At 46.7% G+C, this 19,030-nt stretch overlaps 1 protein-coding gene across 2 annotated transcripts in view; it reads left to right on the top strand.

Moving 5' to 3' along the window:
• LOC134371974 (NADPH--cytochrome P450 reductase) overlaps window positions 1-19,030 on the top strand; it is a 61,032-nt gene that overhangs the window by 19,166 nt on the left and 22,836 nt on the right. For both annotated transcript variants that reach the window (XM_063088959.1, XM_063088958.1), the window contains exon 2: window positions 12,083-12,274. In XM_063088959.1, the coding sequence (XP_062945029.1) occupies window positions 12,087-12,274 (188 nt within the window). In that variant the 5' untranslated portion in view covers window positions 12,083-12,086. The remainder of the gene's footprint in view (window positions 1-12,082; window positions 12,275-19,030) is intronic.

Below are 19,030 nucleotides of genomic sequence, written 5' to 3'. Positions count from 1 at the left end.
GTTGGCATAAAGTTCATAATTTCCTGTGTTATCCTTTCAATGTCTGTGGAAACTAATGGTGTTCCCTGTCTCATTCCCTGCACTGGTAATTTATATTTTCTTTCTTTTGTCCTGATCAGTCCAGCTAGAGGTTAATCCTATTTGAAGGCAATTTATATAAATTCAAATCTAGTTGGGAATTTAAATTTTTTTTAAAAAACCGGACCAGCCTGTGGCTCACTTGAGAGAGAGCGTTGCTCATAATACCAAGGCCATGGGTTTGGATCCCTGTATAGGGATGGCCAGGTAGCTCACTTGGGAGAGCGTGGTGCTGACAACACCAAGTCAAGGGTTAAGATCCCCTTACCGGTCATCTTTAAAAAAAAAAAAATTTTTTTTTTAAAAACTGGGGCTAGCCAGTTAGCTCAGTTGGTTAGAGCACAGCCTTATGACACCAAGGTCACAGGTTCAGATCCCAATACCAGCCAGCCACTCCCTAACCACCACCCCCTAAAAAAAAAACCCAGGAACCATTTGTCTAAAGATGCTTTTCATAGTGTTATTTAGGGAGGAGGTCAGAGTGGACTTCAGAAAGAGACATACATTAATTCAGGCTCTACCACTTACCAGCATTGTGACCTCAGACAAACTGCTTGAACTCATCTGAGCTTTGATTTCATCATTTAGAAGGCGGTAACAGTAACTTCAGTGTAGGGTGGCTGAGATATTAACATATACCCCAAAGCATCAGGCTCAGTGCCAGCTTATAGTGGGCTCTCACAACACTGTTATTTAGCAAAGTGAGGAATTGGAAACAGCCCTGCCCCACAGCCCATTTGTGTACTCCCACCTCCCCTGCCGCTCACTTCTTCCTCTCTTTGCCTGCGGTTCTTGGTAACCATTTATTTTACAGCATTTCTCACATTTGACTGTGTTTTCTTTTTCCTTGGCCGGTCTGTGAACTTCTACACAGCAGGACCATGGTTTTTTTTAATCTTTTCTCCCTTATGTCCAGACCAAGACCTGGTCTGTATTATAATAAATATTTTAAGGAAAATAAGTAAGTAGTGGTACATCAAATCAGAGACTACTGTGCAGCCAAGGAAAATATCGTTGTAAAGGATCATCTAGCAACATGAAAAAATGTTTTAAAAAATAGAATATATTTTCTCTGCTTTTGGTATGTGTATATATATGAGGGGTCTTCAAAAAGCTCATTGAAAGATTCATATTATCTTTTAATTCTATTTTTCACAAACTTTTTGAAGTACCCTCATATATGTGTGTACATAATATTACATTTATGTATGGGGAAAAAATGAAGGAAAATCCTAGAGAGAAAATAACTGTGTGGGTGGTGGGATTCTGGCCTGAGTTTTCATCCTTTAACCTGTGACATTAGAAGCAGAGTGGGACTTGGACATGAGGTGGTAAGTTCCCCATCACAGGTGGCTTTGCAGACAGAGGCTGGAATGTCACTCAGTAGAAATGCCTGCTGAGGTGCCTGGGCAGGAGGCTATCATTCCTCTTCTGTTCTGTCTTGGTTTACAGATACCAAGCCCTTCCCCCTCAAGCCAGGAGGAGCAGTGCAAATACTGTTTGGGAACAGCATCTTTTGTCTGCGTAGACTTGGTTGGGTTTGAAGAGACATAACACAGACATATGGTGTGCTTTGGGGAACTGGGAAGCAGAACATATTCATTTACTCCCCAAAAGTCTCCTTGTTCAAGCTGAAAGCCCGGCTCTGTGTGGAGCACTGACTGTTCTTGGGACCAATTTTTTATTTTTTATTTATTTTTTATTTTTTATTTTTTCTGGCCAAGGCATCAGATTTTTATTTTTTATTTTTTTATTCATAATTGATTATACATATTTTGGGGATTCAATGTTGACATATGTTGATCAAATCAATATTACTAGTATGTATATTGTTACAAATTGTACTTATTCTTTATGCCCCTTGTCCAATCTCTCCCCATCCCCCTCCCTGCTCCCACCACTGATAACCCTAGATTTCTTCTCTCCCTCTGAAAGAATAATAGTTACTCTGTTGATTTGTTGCCAAGATGATCTGTCCAATGCTGAAAGGTGTGTTCAGGTCCCCCAATAATATTATCATAGGAGCAGATGCTTCTTCTGTCACTCTGGAGTGGGCTTTGTGGAGAGAGACATCCTCTTCTTTTCTTTGGTCTCTACTGGTGACTCTCCTTCTGTCAATGCACTCCAGTGGCTGGTGGACCATCTGCACGGTGGTTGTGACGTCAACCACTTTTGCGGCAGTCATGGTTACTGTGGTGGCTGTGATGGGCTACCCACGTGCAGGTGATGTTTTTGGCATGCTCCTTGGTGCTGGCAGTGTGCCTGGTTGTGGGCAGGGGTCTGGTCCCTGGTTCCATGCCCCAGGCCCCCGGGTGGGGCCCTGAGGCACTGGGACCAGTTTTTTAATGGGAAGAGTTAGTCCTCCCCACTTCCTGCTTTTTTGGAGGGCTTCCCTGAGCTGCTGCTATTCCACCTATTCCCTGTGGCCTTGGGATCTGCCACGGGATCAGTCATGTGTCCCTGTGCCTAGTGTCTGCCTTCTCTTTCCATAGCTCTTGTATAATGTGTGTGTGTGCACACGTGTGTGTTTCAGCGCCTCACAGGGGTAAAAAAAGGTCTAGGAATCGGTATTTAAGTTTTAACTCAGGTCAGAGATCTGGGGATTTCCTTTGGTATTGTCAGTTATCACCAGTCAGCCAGTTCCATTTAATGGACATTAGATCAGTGGATCTGTGCCCCAGGCCCTTGGGGTGTGGGCACTTCCTCTGTCATTAAGCCTGTATCCCTAGCCTTCTGTTGACACCTCTGCTGTGATGGGGTCCCACACCTACAACAGCTCATTCCATTTTCAGACTTTGTCAGAAAGTTCTCACTTGGACAGCAAGTAACTCTCTGTCCTCTGTGACCTCTCCCCGTTTCTGCACTCTGGGCCTCTCCCTCCTCTCTGTTTTCTGACCACCCACAGAAGGGATAAGCTGCCTCTGAATCTTCTTTTCTTTAGGATAAATCTCTCCACTTCCTTTCCTCACGTGACATGTCTTGAGGACCACTCCATGCTGGGGACGCTTATCTGCTTGTGCTCTGATTTATCTTTGATGCCGAGTGTGGAGCCCATTTGTAACTCTGCTCATGAGCTCCCCATGCATGTTGGCTTTCAGGGAGGCCACATCACACTCGCCTGTCCTGTTCTCATTTCTGTGGTGCTGTCCAGGCCACAGGCTTGCTACCGTGCATGAGCCATGGGAACTGTAACATGCACACGTGTGTGTGGTGGGGGGTTCTGATTGTTCTTGGGTTCTTACCACACTGTCACCCCTTGTTCCTGCTGGTGTACTAGAGGCAGAAGCACACTTCAGAACTGGTCTGCTCAGAGTTTGAGGAAACCAAGGCACATCCTCCAGTTTTCTATGTTTCTCTTTTCTATATTTTTATTCCATATTATTTGAGGCCAAAAGGATGTTCAGGAGGCTGAACCAGTATGAATTCTAGTGAAATACTCTGTGTACCTAAATCGCCTGTGGGTTCACCCCACTTGGAGATCAGGCCAGGTGGCCGAGGCCCCCAAGATGCCACAGGAAGTAAACCCACACTGCTGCAGTTGCAGCAGGTGGCACCAGCGGGGCACAGTCCATGCGGAGTGGCACCTGCTCTTCTGCCTGCTTCCTGCCAAGTCACACTTACTCAAAGCTAGTTTTGGTGGCTGCCTTCCTCTTTCACTGCCATTGCATCAGACACATGCCAGTCATGTGTTTCCAGATTAAGCCGTGCTATGTGGGAGAAAGGTCACCAGCTGGGGGCACTTGGCATTTGCTGTAGAGAATGTTCTCTAGGACACCTTGTTCAAGGCTCCATGACTGTACTGATACTGAGGGTAAAGGCACCATGTACAGCATTACCTTCCTATGGCACCATTCTAATCCCGCCACCCCTTGATCAGTCGTCACCAGCTGCCCAAACACCTCAGACTGCATACAGGTCACCTGGGCCCTTGGCACACTGGTCTCGGTCCCTTTTGAAAGCTGCTGTCTTCCTCGCCATCCATCCACCCACCCCCACATACAAACACAGCCTATCATAGCACACTGGAGTCAAATCAGATTCTGTCCATGCTGCTTTTTCATGTTCTAGGCCTTGATAGTGCCTTCTCCATCGAGAACTTCTCTTATTCCTCTGTTTTGACTGGTGGACCCTTGTCATTCCTCATGACCCAGCTCAGATGCTGGCCCCTAGAAATACTTATTAGCAGCTTAAAGCTGGTGTGTTCCTTGTTGATTATCCCCACCTTGCTTTATGGAGAAGAAACCTGAGGCCAGATGCACACAACCAGGAACCAGCAGGATCCAGACTGTTCAGTACAGCTCTAGTTAACTAGGTACACTTCAGTTATCTAGAGCAGGAGCTGGTTAACATTTTCTATAAGAGACCAGGTAAAAAATATTTTAGGCTTTGAAGGCCAAGAGGCATATTATTATATTATGCAGGTATTTATGTAATAAGATAGAAAACAAATTTCCACAGCATTTTTGTTGATGAAGTTCAAATAATAATAATTGAGTACAATTTTTGGGATTGTTTTTGTAGGGATAACATTTTGCTTAATTGGAGTTAAAGTTAGTGTTCTCTGTCATCAAAATCAGCTGCAAATACTCATCTGGTAATGATGATTTGTAATGAGATTTTACATATTTCATCTTTGAAAATATTTTTTCACACAGATAAGTAGTGCCAAATAATGATATCAGTCCTTTTTTTTTTTTTTTTTTTTTTTGGTCAGGTTCAGATCCCTGAACTTTAACGAAGTATAAGTTTTGCATATAAATGCTGTTATGCTTTATAATTTTAGATTGGCCTCATTAAGAAACATCAAGTCTTCAGCAAAACCCAGTTTCCAAAGCCATTCAGTGTTCAGTAATAGTGGTCGAGGTCAGTTCTTCTTGTTCAGAAAATTTTCAGTATTGACTCTGAGCTCAAAATAGTCACACTAAATTTTACCACTGCCAAGCTGTTGAACTGCCACATGGTAGGACAGTAGGATATTCAGCTTCTATTTCTGACAAAAATTCACAGAACTGAGGGCCAACCCCGTGGCTCACTCGGGAGAGTGCAGCGCTGGGAGCGCAGCGGCGCTGGGAGTGCCGAGGCCGTGGGTTCGGATCCTATATAGGGATGGCCGGTGTGCTCACTGGCTAAGCGCGGTGCGGACGACACCACACCAAGGGTTGCGATCCCCTTACCAGTCACAACAAAAAAAAAAAAGAAAAGAAAAGAAAAAAAAGAACTGACAATGGCTAAGTCCATGAGAGCAAATAAAAGTTTACTGTTAACATTCCTGGTTCAATAACACATAAAAGATTCACGTATTTTCTGTGTAGTATCTGCTGATAAATAATATAGTGAATAACCATAGGCTTTAAACACCTTACATTTTCGCATCTCTGCATATTTGTCCAACTAAGCCTTTTTCTGCTCCACACATATTTTTCACCACTGTCCGTTATAACACATCTTAGCTGATTCCACTTTAGTTGTACTAAACTTGTATTTTCTCAACTTAAAATGTTCTTCCTTGTGGTGGTTCTGTGCTAATCATTTAGTAACATCAAACTTAGTATCGACAATTCAAATAAACAACAACTGAGCAGTATTGGTAATGTCTTTAGACTCACAAGAGCCAAGGAAATCTTGGCTTCCTAAGGAAGGAAGAAGACCTACTCTCCTTGGGAGTGATGTCAGAGGAGGCCTAATGGAAGCCAAGTCTTTGCCACCACCTGGCCATGCCAGGATGCCCCACCCTGAGGTGTCAGCTGAGGCCTGGTGGGGAGACTGAATTCCTGCCTGACAGCAAAGAGTTGGCACCCTTCTTCCCCACCAGCAGGATGACAGAGGAGCTCTGCTGAAAGAGAAGAGTTAAATAAGATTCAGAGTCTTATAATATTTGAAATGTCCAGGATACAATAAGAAATCACTCATCATACCAAGAACCAGGAAAACCTCAACTTGAATGAGAAAAGACAATCAACAGATACCAGCATCAAGATGACACAGATGTTAGAATTATACAAGACATGAGGAAGAACCAAATAGACATCTTAGAACTGAAAAATACAACAGCCAAAATCGAAATCTCAGTGGATGGCTCCACAGCAGAATGGAGAGGACAGCAGAAAGAATCTGTGAACTTGAAGATAGAACAGTAGAAAGTACCCAGTCTGAACAACAGAGAGAAACTAGACTGTGGGGGTGGGGAAAAAAAAAACAGAGCCCCAGGGACTTGTGGGACTAATAACAGAAGATCTAACATTTATGTTATTGTAGTCCCAGAAGGAGCAGAGAAAGAGGGTGCTGCTGAAAAAGTATTCAAGAAATAATGGCTGCAAAAGTTCCCAAATTTGGCAAAAGACATAAATCTGTAGATTCAAGAAGCTGAGCAAATCCCAAACAGGATAAACCCGAAGAAATCCAAGCCAACAACATCTCAGTTTGGAAGATAGACTTTCTGGACACTCCAGCTGTAGAGAAATCTGCGTCAATCTTTTGGGCACTGCTTTTAGTAGGTTGCCTTGGGAGTGTACATTTCCCTGAGCACCTCTCAGTCTCTGGAGGTTGAACTATTAGGCAACAGTAGGGTTTGTTCACTCGAGGGTTTTCCTGCATCCTGAAGTCACTAAACCTTGGCAGAGGTTTGTGAACCTGAGCAGACCTTGTCCCCCTTGCAGCTAGGGGAGTGACACCAGACTCTTGTCTAGGCAGCTGTGGTTGACAGTGATTGCCACTGGGCAGTGCATGCTAATGAGGCTAACTACATTGCTTGCTTTCTCCTTCCTTCCTTGTTGTTGCTTTCCTTCAGGAAACTGATTCACCCTGATGTCAGTGCTGTGTTGGTTGCAGTCTTGTTTACTGACCAGAAGTTGCATATAGCAAATGCAAAGCTGCAAATACTTCCTGGAGGATGACCCACTCCAATGTTGTAAGCAGTTGACTGGAGAGAGAGCCCTCCTGTTCTTGCCTCATCTGCCCTTTCAGAAACTGGCTAAACTCCTGCCGGTGCCCCCAGCCTGATTGGCCAGTGATCTATTTGTCCATCTTACTCTGCAGCATGCTGGACTGGAGCTGCTGCCCTTTGCTCACTGCATGGTGGGAACCACCCAGCCGTTGAAATTCAGGAAGAATAGTGGCCACACTCTACTTGTACAGTTTTTGCCTTTCTCTCTATGTATGTTACAATAAAAAAGAAAACATTTATGTAGAGACCTAATTTATAATAAAAGATCAAATCAGATCTGCTCTATTTGGGGTGGGGGAGACCTGCTTGGCTGCTTCCTTGACATTCTCCTTTTTCTGTGCCTGATTTTTCAAAGCCTACTTTTGGTAGGGGATTTGTCCAGGGTCCCAGCCAACTGGTGGCAGGGCTGTGGCAAGAGCCTGGTCTAGTCAAAAAGTTACTTTCCAAAAAAAAAAAAGAAGAAGAATTTTAAAAAGTTACTTTCTATTTTTTGCTGCTATTGCTGACAAATGCAGCTTTTGGCCCCATGAGCTCTGCCTTGTCCCATGACCCTTTCCAGTGAAGGTGGAAAGAAGAAAGTCACAGATTAGAGATCCTTCTGGGGCAGAAGGATCTCATAGCTCCCAGGGTCTCCTTGGAGTGCCTTGTGGGGACCTCAGACTGACTATCTTGTGGTCACTTTTGCCACCACCTGGCATGGAGGACAGTTGCCAAGCAGGACGTCCGGAATTTTCCCATCAAAGTATCTCATACAGCAGGGGTGGTTCTCAAACTGGGGCAAGGTGCCTCAGGGCACTGCAGGGAACTCTGAGAGGCGCCTAATGTCTGAATGCAGTGAGAGATCACATCTCACAGCTCTGTATGAAATGCTGGCTTGGGGCGTTCCCACTTTCAACCTCAGGTGCTACATGCTCCTCCTGAAGATTTGGCATCTCAGCAAAGCTGGCTTTGCAGTAGTTGTTTGGAACTAACTACTTCATACATGGGACTGTTAGGCATTTCTTTTGGCCTTGGGATAGCATGAAAAATGTGCTGAGCTGCCAGGGGTTCCGTGAATGGAGAAAGTTTGAGCACCTCTAGCCTAGAGGATTGCCAGATAGGTGCACTACAAGCCCAATGTTTCTTTTAAATCTTCACAAGTCATGCTGATTCGTGCACAGTTTATGTTCCATGCATTTTAGTATATTCGTTTCCTTCATTCATCCTGAGTAGTTACTGAGCACTGTTTTGTGCCAGAAAAGATGCCCCATGGATGGGGTGGTAGAGCTGAGGTCCGAAGAATGAGCAGGAGGTGCCAGAAGGAAGCTGTCAGGCCCCAGGGCAGGATTGCAGAGATGCAGCTGGCAGGAGGCTGGAGAGGTGGGTGGATGTCTGCGTTTGCTTCAGCTGAAAGTAAAGGCTTGTGTGACTGAAGGGGGGCGGGGGTGTTTACTCATGGCTTCAGCCCCCAGGCACACTGCTGGATCCTCGTGTGAGTGGCATAGGATTAGGAATTTTCCTCCAAGTTTGACTTCCTTCTTGCCAGCCCGCCAGCCCCTCCTTTCTCACCATGTGCCAGACACAGAGGTACCTAAGACAGGGTTCTTCCCTCAAGGAGCTCACAGAGCAGGGGAGAGTGACACGTGTCCAGCCAAGTCTTCCTAGGTAGATGGGCAGTGGATACAGCCCTCTGCTGGGAAGCTGGGGCCCCTTTCTGGTTTGGCCACTCAGGTGAGTTCCTAATACTCTTGGAGCCTCAGGTTCCCCATCTGTAGATTGAGGCCTTGGATAAAATGATCACCAGGTCCTTCCTGCCACTCCTTTATGGCTCTTGTCTGTCCAAAAGTGTTTGATGCTTCAGAGTCAAAGCTGTGGGGAGCGTTCTGAGGCTCCAGGCTGGGTGCTGGCAGTGCCCGACGTGGGGTGGGGGTGCTGCAGGGAGTCAGTCACAGTCACAGCAGGCAGCACCTGTTCATTTTGTCAGGGCTTATTGTTAGTTTCTTCAGGGATGCAAGAATCTGTGGCTCTGACTCTTATCTGAATCGTCAAGGCTCGGATGTTGGAAGAAGCCGTGAGTGCAGGTGTTAGAGACAGAGCCAGAGCACTAAGAAGTGCGCACCACCAGCCTCACAGACCGCGTGGCAGTGATGCCTCCATAGCGTGCTTTCGAGATCATAAAACCATCCCATGATCTGGATGCCATGCACTGCCAGCCCAGGTACCCTAGGATCGGGGGATTCTTGCCTTCTGTTTGTGTGTTCATTCGTTCAGCACTGATGCTCCTTGTATACAAAGGAGCACCTATGAACAAAGCTAAGTCCCTGCCTTTTGGGGGCTAAGTAGTGGAGATAGTCAGTGGAAAAACTGTACCAAAAATACAATGTAAGCTATAGTGATAAGTGCTATGAGGAGAATGGACAAGGGGAGTGGCCAGGAGGCTGTTTTAGATACAAGAGTCAGGCAAAGTCTCTCTGAGATGGTGACATCTGAGCAGAGACCTGGGTGAAGTGAGGGAGCAAACCCTGCAAATAACTAGAGGAAGAGTCCTATCCACACGTGCAAAGGCCCTGAGGCAGAAGGAGGCCAGTGTAACCTGTGTGGAAGGGGAGACGAGTAAGAAATGAGGGTGGTAGGAGTGATAGCCAAGGGCCAGATCATATCAGCTCTATATAGTGCATAAGGACTTTAGATTTTGTACTAAGTATGATATGAAGCCATTGAGGGTTTTGATCAGGGAGGTGATATGATCCGATTTACTTTTTAAAGGCTGCTGTGTGGAGAATGGCCTATCCAGCAGGAGTCTCTTGCAGAGAGTGGTCTGGGTGGCATGAGCCAAGTGTTACCAGGAAGAATGTGATTACATGGGTGCAGATGGTCACTGCCTTTGCTCCCCAGCACTGTCAAGTTAGAAACCAGCTGCAGGGAATGAGCCTCCTCTTCCGAGTTGTGTAGTCAGCGTGTATATGTGCCAAGAAACAGTGACTTCGCTTCATGGGCATTAGTCTTCACTGCGGGAAATAAGGGCCTGGGCTACCTGAGTTAGAAGGGAGGAGGGCAGCAGGCCATGGAGACGACGGGTACCAAATGCTGCTTTGGGATGGACACCACCTGGGGCTGTCCTGTGTTAGCACATCTCCTGATCAGCTGACTCAGGGACTCTGAATGGCTGTTGTGTCATGATTCTGTGGGGTCGGTCCTAAGTGTCTCTTCATCTGGTCTTGTGAAAGCTTGACAGAGATATTGACAGTATTGGACAGACAGACATGACTAACAGTGACTTAATGTGAAATGTGTTTATATGCTAATAATTTAAATATAAGCTATATTCTCTAGGGACACTAGAATTAAATTTGTCTTTGAATGTCAGCTGTTGGGATAAGTTGAGATTAACTCAACCATTGGAAAAGCACCTCAGATTAATAAGAAAGAACCGGGCTTGAGGACCTGTTCTGAATGGCCTGTCCCCAATGTCCTGGGGCCGTGGAGTGGCAGGACTGACACCCAGAGCCCTCGGCTACTCCAGCGGCTCAGGGCCAGCCCTGTGGTTTCCTGGAGGCAGTGACAGCCAGCAAAAGCCATGTGCAAAGCAGCATCCCATTGCCTAGACTGCTGAGGTGTGACAAAGGCATTCCTGATTTCAAAATGGAATTATGTAGATTCCAGAGCTGCACCCAGCCTTGTCGATAAGTGGCAGAAGTGGACTGCCGCGTTCCCAGATGCTCTCACTCTGGCCTATGTTGATTCATATCCAGTCTACCTACCTGCCAGGTTTCAGTGATGGAAGGACCAGCTGAGCATCTTTCAAAGGAACTAGGTTGGTTAAGTTGGGAGTCCCCAAAACCACCTCTGATTCAGCGATTTTCGAGGACTCACAGAATTCAGAAAAGCTTTTACTTAGAATTGCAGTCTATTACAACAAAAGGGCACGTGGGGCGAATTCCAGGAGAGACCAGGTGCAAGTTTCTGGTTGTCCTTTTAAAGAGGATCACACTCAGCGCTTAATTCTTCCCAATTCACACGTGACAACACATAGGAAGTGTTGCCAACCAGAAAAGCTCACCCGAGCCTTGGCGCCCAGGGTGTTTCTTGGGAGTCAGTCGCATAGGCATGTAGTACCCAGGTCTCTAAGCTTATATTCTCAGTCTCCAGCACCCCCGACACCAAACTGACACAGGGTGACTCAAAACCCCAGGCATATAAAACCAGGTCTTTACCATAAATCTCATTGTTTGCATCAACTATCTTTTTATTTATTTATTTATTTATTTATTTTATTAAGTTTTATTTTGTCGATATACATTGTGGCTGATTATTGCTCCCCATCACCAAAACCTCCCTCCCTTCTCCCTCCCCCCTCCCCCCCTCCCCCCCCAACAATGTCCTTTCTGTTTGCTTGTCGTATCAACTTCAAGTAGTTGTGGTTGTTATATCTTCTTCCCCCCCCACCCCCGGTTTGTGTGTGTGTGTGTGTGTGTGAATTTATATATTAATTTTTAGCTCCCACCAATAAGTGAGAACATGTGGTATTTCTCTTTCTGTGCCTGACCCAAGGTCTTAGACGACAGAGACACTCTTATCAGAATATTTCCAGGCTTAAAGGTTATTTCACAGGAGCCATTCAAATGTCAGTCCTGAAGACCTTTGGCGTGTGCAGGGATTGGGGCCACCCAGGCATGCTGTACAGATGGGGAAAGGATTTGCCATGAGGCAGCCGCCTCACTCAAGTGGAACCCACCCTGTGCATATCCTTGTGGGGCTGGAGGATGCTCGATGGCCAGGGTGTCTGTGGTTCCATATCTCTGCCTGCAGTGGACCCAGGCCTACTTCAGCCTTAGCTGGCACCCAGCATACACCCTGGGCTGCTGCCAACACTGCTGGGGCCGTTTGCCATGTTAGTTCTGGTCCAAGGCTGCGTCTGTCTTGGCAGAGCCTCGGCAGGCAGCTCCTGCCCCATTGATGTGTCTGGTTGCTACAGCCCCGTGGGCCTGAAGCCCAGGGCCGAAGTGGTCAGGTGGGCACTCCAGCTGGCCGCAGGTGCACCCTGCTCCTCCATGCTGATGTCTGCTTTCTCTCTCTTGACAGGTTTATGATCAACATGGGCAACTCCCACATGGACACCAGTGCCACCGTGTCTGAGGCGGTGGCCGAAGAAGTGTCTCTTTTCAGCACGACGGACATGATTCTCTTTTCACTCATTGTGGGTCTCCTAACCTATTGGTTCCTCTTTAGAAAGAAAAAAGAAGAAGTCCCCGAGTTCTCCAAAATTCAGACAACGTAAGTGCCACTGCTCAGCACCCCTTGCATTGCTCCCGTCTCATTCCTCATTCCAAGCAGCACCTGCGCTCGGGCCTCAGGCTGAGAGGGAAGCAAGGTCCCTGCAGCATTTCGAGCTCAGTCTTGCATCTGCCTTATTGATAGACCGTGCATCAGTCTACCTTAATAATCCCTATGGTTTACACAGCACAGCAGAGTTCATAAGGCCCTTTCATATTTGTTTCCTGTTTGTACTTCGCAGGAACCATTCAGAGTAGAAGACACCATTTTGCTCTGAGATAAAAAACCTGGGACTCAGTCAAGGTCATCAGCCAGCAAGTGTCTGGGCTAGAGCTGGAACCCAGTTTTCATTTTATCCCAAGCCCAGTGATCCTTCCCCTTTGTAAACAGATGGCATCATAGAGATGGATGGAATTGTATATCGAGCCAGTCACTCTCTTTCAATTTTTTTTCTTCCTTTTGATTATGGACAAGGAGAGAGTCACAGTTTGGTGCTAATAACACCTAACACTTGCTAATTTCTCTTTTTGTGAAGGGAGTATCCTTAAGCTTAGAGCCTTGAAGGGTGACAGTATCGGGGCTGGCCTGGGTGCTGATAACACAAAGGCCACAGGTTCGTATCCCATATAGGGATGGCCGGTTAGCTCACTGGGTGAGCGTGGTGCTGACAACACCAAGTCAAGGGTTAAGATCACCTTACTGGTCATCTTTAAAAAAAAAAAAAAGGTGACAGTATCAAGCTTGACTTTACTGACATTCTTTTGTTTTTGTTTTATTGAGTTTTTGGGGTTTTTTAGGCCAGTGTGGGGATCTGAACTCTTGACACTGGTGTTACAACACCGTGCTTTAACCAGCTGAGCTAAGTGGCCAGCCCTGTTTTATTGAGATTTTTAAACTTCCATAAAGTTTCCTTTTAAGGATAAGTAAAAAAGATGGATTAGCTTAAAGAAAAATATTAAGGAACTAATAGTACAGGTGGTATATAGATGTGAAAAAATGATAGTGAGGAATAACTGAATGACTACCCCTGTCTCCCCAAGACTGATGTCCATAAGCCACGTGTGAAAATCATTCTCCAGACTTTAGGGTCCCACAACCAAAACCATTTTCTTGCATTTACTTTTGGCTGTGTTTAACTCCAATCTCAGATGCCAGAGGTCTGTAACTGTGTTTGAGTGGGGATGTGCCAGGCCAGGTCTGTGCTCATTGAGCCCCAGGGGCATAGCCCTGCCCTCGGGGGCTCACTGGAGTGGGCAAGGGAAAGGTCTCAGGCCAGAACTCCAAGGCTAAGCAGGGCGAAGCAAGCAAGCTCACATTGAGGCCTCATTCCCTATCCCAATTTGGGTAACAGCTTTCTCTCCTAGAAAAGTTACGACCTTCACACATTAAAGCAAATATTCACAGAACATAACCTTGTGGCTTTGACAAGGCCTTGTACCTTAGTTTTCCATATTTAAAAACTGGGTTCAGGGGCTGCTGGTTAGTTCAGTTGGTTAGAGCATGGTGCTGATAACACCAAGGTCCGGGGTTTGATCCCTGTACCAGCCAGCTGAAAAAACACAACTGGGTTCATTGTTACCTTTATCATTAATTCACTGAGCAAATATTTCCTGCCCTACCTACTATGTCTCAGACTCCTTTCTAAAGTGTGTGGCTACAGCTGTGAATAAAATTGATGAATCCCGTTCTCATCAGACTTACACCCTAGTCCTAGGCAAACCCAGGGCAACACCCTTGACCTTGCTTTGCCTCAGTTTCCCCATCTGCTAACTGGAGGCAATACTCTGATCTCCTAGGGCTCTTGTGAGTATTAAATGAGGTAATGTGTATGAACTCACTAGCACAGTTCCTGGTGCAGAATAGCTGCTTAGTGTTTGAGTCAAAATGTATTTTGTGCCAGGCATCATAAGGACCACAGAGGCAGCATTACATTTCAGAAGTTGGGAAGTGAGGGTGTCGAAAGGTACTTTTTAGAAACGGTTTATGAAATGCTTTAATGTACACTGTCCCATCAAGGCCTCCTTGTAACGGCACGGTGCCTCAGGCAGTGCAAGCGACCTTGCCTCTCCTCACACACAGGCTGTGGGACGTGCCCGGGGCTGGGCGGCTGCAAGGTTGCAGGGGGGGAGCACTGAGAAAGGAGGAATGCCTTCTGGTGGGGGAGTTAGGACCGTGTCCTTCCAGAAAGGTGCTGAGCAGGTCCTTGAGGGTGAGTCACACCCCAAGGCAGAGAGGACTTTTTGAGCAGAGGGCCAGAGGTAGGAGTGGAAGAAGGATGTAGGCGCTGGAGAATCCAGCCTGTTCCATCCAGGACCAGTACAGGGTGCATTCCCGGTGTGGGAAAGTATTTGTGGTGAAAAAGTGTAGTACTTGAGATAAGGGCACCAGTGTCCAGGTCCCAGCTTCCAAACTGGCCCTCCATCTCCTCATCTGTAAAAGGAAGTCCCATCCCCGCTAGGAGTGAGGACATGGGTGTGTTGTAGGGGCATGTGGAGCCACCTCCAGCGGAGGTGGCCCCTTTATCATGACTCATTTGTCCCCACAGTCACCTCTCTGGTTTTGCAAGATGAACTTGAAATAAAACTTGAAGCTGTGGGAACAATTAAGTCCTGAAGCACTTGTATTTTGTTGATTTTGCTTCTCTTTGCCAGATGCTAAAACCCTATCCCCCCTTCATAACATCATGTTCTAACCTTACGTGTGAGTGCTATCTTACCCTTTACAAACTCCCTTCTCATCCCTCCAAATATCATCTTGACTACCTGCTGTGGCCGGGGAAATGCGTGCACTGTATGGGGAAACATTTAAGTACAATGGTTCAGTTCTAGGCCCCAAAGTTGGGTAACTGACGTTTGAATCCTGACTCTACCACATGTTAGCCACGTGACCTTGGACACATTACTTAATCTTTCTAAGTCTGTGTCCCCAGCTGTAAATTGAGAATAATAGTTGTACTTACTCATGAGGTTATGGAGATTGAGGTAATCCACTGTGGAGCCCTTTGCCCAGTTCCTGATGCGTGGTTAGCCCTCAGATGTTATGTATTATTATTTTTATCCGTATTTTTAATATCATCTCCAATCTTACAAGAGCTCTTAAGGAAGAGACCCCATTTTGCAGCTGAGGAAACTGAGGCACCAGTGATTGAGGAGTTTGCCCAAGGCCACCTAACTTACCAGCAGCAGAGCTGGCTTTTAAGCTCAGGACTGCAGACTCCACAGCCCATGTTTTCTCTACTTAGCTGTACTGCTTTCAGTGTCTTAACATATCCTTAATGTGCCTGTTTCAAAGATGAGGAAACTAAGGCTCAGAGAGGTCACTTAGCTGATACAGCTGAGCCTCAAGCCTGATCCTGCTAATTCCATATCGCTGTCCCTAGTGACTTGTTTTTTCAGTGAGCGTGGATGATTTTTGCCACAGCGCAGAGCTGGAGGGAGTGACAGGGCTTAGTGTGGGGAGTGTACATGGCCCAGGGCTGTATCAGCAGTTCTCACCATGATTTCTGATGGCTTCTAGAATTGGTATTTTAAAGTCTTTTAAGGCGTTAGCCACCTGGGAGGCCGTGTGCTAATGAGCATGAAACATTGGGCATGGATATTTTTACAAACCAGACCAGTGGGCCAACTATAGTCTGACCAGCAAGCACTTTGAGTAGCAGAGAGGTACAGGAAACAAATTTGCCGTCTCCCCCGGCTCTGGCCCTGGACTGTTAGGTTTGGGGAATCCAAGAGTAGCCTGAATGCTAGGTGACTCTCCCCAGCTGTGTTAGCCTCTGTGTCCCTCACCACCAGTCTAGGTTTGGCATCAGAACCTCAGGGGCCAGGTGCTGTCTCTGCTGCCACTGTCCAGATGTAGCTGGACAGTGAAGAGCCACCTGTGAACCTTCTGGAGGCAGGAGCCTGGTGTCTGCAGAGCTGGCTCTCCGGGCCCAGATCAGCATCACTCCAGGATAGCACTTGGGACAGTGTTTGCCCTCAAGGGCACGGGAGGGAATGGGGGTGAGAGAGGGTTTAATAGACATAGTCAGAGTAGACTTTGCCCGTAACACTCCTCCTGGGCAGAGTTCCAGCTCATGAACCACACTGTGGAGCTGGAATATTGACCTGCAGGCAGATGAAACACACATGGAGACTCCCCAGCCTCGCTGGTGAAAGGGATGGCATGGGGATGGGGGATGGCTTTGAAAATCCTCATTACAATCCTGGGGTTCATTGAGCAGACAAATGACCAGCAAGCACTTTGTCCTTTATGGCATACCTTTCTGACAAAAAGTTCAGTAAAGTGGATCCCTGCCTTCCAATCTTGTGGGAAGGGCAGTCACTTCACAGATTTATCTGGAGTGTGCTGTGCTGGGATATGATTGTGTGAAATGAGTCAGATCGGGGAGACCCAGGGGGAAGTGATAGGTTCTGACTTGGGACAGGGGAAGCTTTAGAGAGGAGGTGGCATTTGAGTTAAGTCTTGAAGCCGGGGTAGGATTTTGACAGCCTGAGACGGTGCTCTTCAGGCTCAGGTCAGAGGGGGACTGTGACGTGCTGGGGCGGCAGGGCTCAGTTAGGTGGGGTGTGTGTTTGGGATGGGATGGGGGCCAGGGAGCCAGAAAGTGCAGTTGGAAAGGCAGGTGGGAGCGTGACTCGAGAGGGCTGGGGGTACATCCTGAGGGGTGTGGACAGCATTCTGTGGAACAGTGAAATGACCAGACCCTGATTTCAGAATGGCCCCCATGCAAGCTGCATGGTGGATGGCAGGAGGTTGCAGGGCAGGGAGACAGGTTGATGGGTCATTCCAGGCAGTGGTCCAGGGGCAGGTGATGAGGCCTGAGAGGAGGATCCTGGGGTGGGAAGGTGTTCAGTGATGGGACCCAGGGGCCCAGTTGGGTGTGGAGAGGCAAGAGGGACAGTTGTGGGGAACACCTGGAGAAGGCAGAAGGGGAAGTTGAGCCAGGGCACAGGGGCAGGTTTGGGAAGGAGTGTTGAAGATGTAGTTTGAAGGTTCCTCTGAGGCATGGAGTAGGGAATAGGTAGACAGGAAAAGGAGCTGAGCTAAACCCACATCTGAGAGATCTGGACACCTTTGAAAGCAGGGAGGCATGGGACTCAAGTAGAGAAGAGAGATCAAGGCTGTTAGAAGCAAAACGGTGACATCAAATTTAAAAAAAAATTTAAGACTGAGAGAGAGCAGTAAGTAGTTAGCAGGGCCATCTACCGCTCCCCTCTGTGGTCTCTGGTCCTCAGGCCGACATGGAGAGGTGAGGGGGAGAGAACCCAGGGAGGGCCTCGGAGGGAAGGTTGTTTCCTGGTAGGGCTCATTGGTTTTCGTTTGTGAACTTTTACTGAAGTATATAACATATGTTCATATAACACACAAACCAAGTACAGGGCCTGAGTGTCACAAAGTCAACGTGCTTGTGTAACGAGCACCCAGGGCAAGAAGCCCCTGCTTACACACCTCAGAAGCCCTGTGCCCCTCCTGCCTCCCTCCTCTATGGGATCACCGCTCTGACCTCCCATAACAGATGAGTTTAGTCTGGATCATGGAACAGGCATTCCTCAGCTTCTTTCTCAACACTGTTTAGAAGGCTGGCCTGTGTGTGTGTACCTGTAGCACTGTCACTCCCCATGCTGCAGAGCACTCCCTGTGTGAATAAACCATCTTGCATTCAGGTTGTGTCCAGTCCAGGACTGTGAAACATAGTCCCGCTGTGAACATTCTAGTGTGTGTGTGTGTGTGTGTGTAGGTTCCCATATGTGCATATTTCTGTTAGGTGTGTATTTGAAGTGGAATTGGTGGGTCCTAGGGATGGTTTGTATCAGCTCTGCAAGATACCGCCAGAGTTTTCCAGCATGGTCATGCCACCTCACAGACCACCAGCAGCACGGGGAGTTTCAGTTGCTTCCTTACCGACACTTATTGTTGCCAATTTTTTTTAGCCATTCTAGTGGGCATGTGGTGGGATATTGGTTTAATCTGCATTGCTCTGATGACCTGTGAAGTTGCTCACCTCATGTGTTTATCGGCCATTCAGACATCTTATTTGTGAGGGTCCTGTTCCAGACTTTTGCCTATTGGGTTCTTGGCCTTCTCATTGCTTTGTTAGAGTTCTTCGTATTCTAGACACGAGTCCTTTGTATATGCACGAATATCTTCTCCCTTCTGCAGCTTTCCCTTTTACTCTTAACTGCGTCTTTTGATGATCAGAAGTTCTTAATTTAAACTTAGTCCTGTTTGTCAACCTTTTGGTTGTCATGAAGCTTTACGGTTAATTTTTCTGTGTCTGGTTTAAGAAATCTGTATTTATCGTAGGTCATGAAGATGTTGTTCATCATGAAGATGTTTCTTCTAGAGGCTTCATGATTCTGCTGTTATACTTAGATGTGCAATCCAGCGGAAATTAGTTTTGGCATATTGTACGAGGTGATTCAAGATTCACTTTTTCCCTTTTGGATGTCCACTTGCCCTGGCACCACTTACTGGAAACGGTCTTTCTTTTCCCACTGTACTTCAGTGTCACTGTCATTACAGATCAGATGGCGTCTGTTCAGGGTCGATTTCTAGACTCGCTGTTGTGTTCTCTTGATCTGTTTTCTGTCCTTCACCAATACCACACTGTTCTCATTTTCTGTGATTCTGTAGTAACTCCTGTCTTGGTATCTAGTAGTCTAAGTTTTGTTCTTTTCTTTTAAGATTCTCTTGGCTTCTTTTGGCCCTTGACATTTTCATATAAATTTTAGAATCAGATTGTCATGTCCATCAAAA

This window comes from Cynocephalus volans, chromosome 3 (assembly GCF_027409185.1).
Source record: "Cynocephalus volans isolate mCynVol1 chromosome 3, mCynVol1.pri, whole genome shotgun sequence".
NCBI lineage: Eukaryota > Metazoa > Chordata > Mammalia > Dermoptera > Cynocephalidae > Cynocephalus > Cynocephalus volans.
This window is presented reverse-complemented; position numbering and strand designations above follow the sequence as displayed.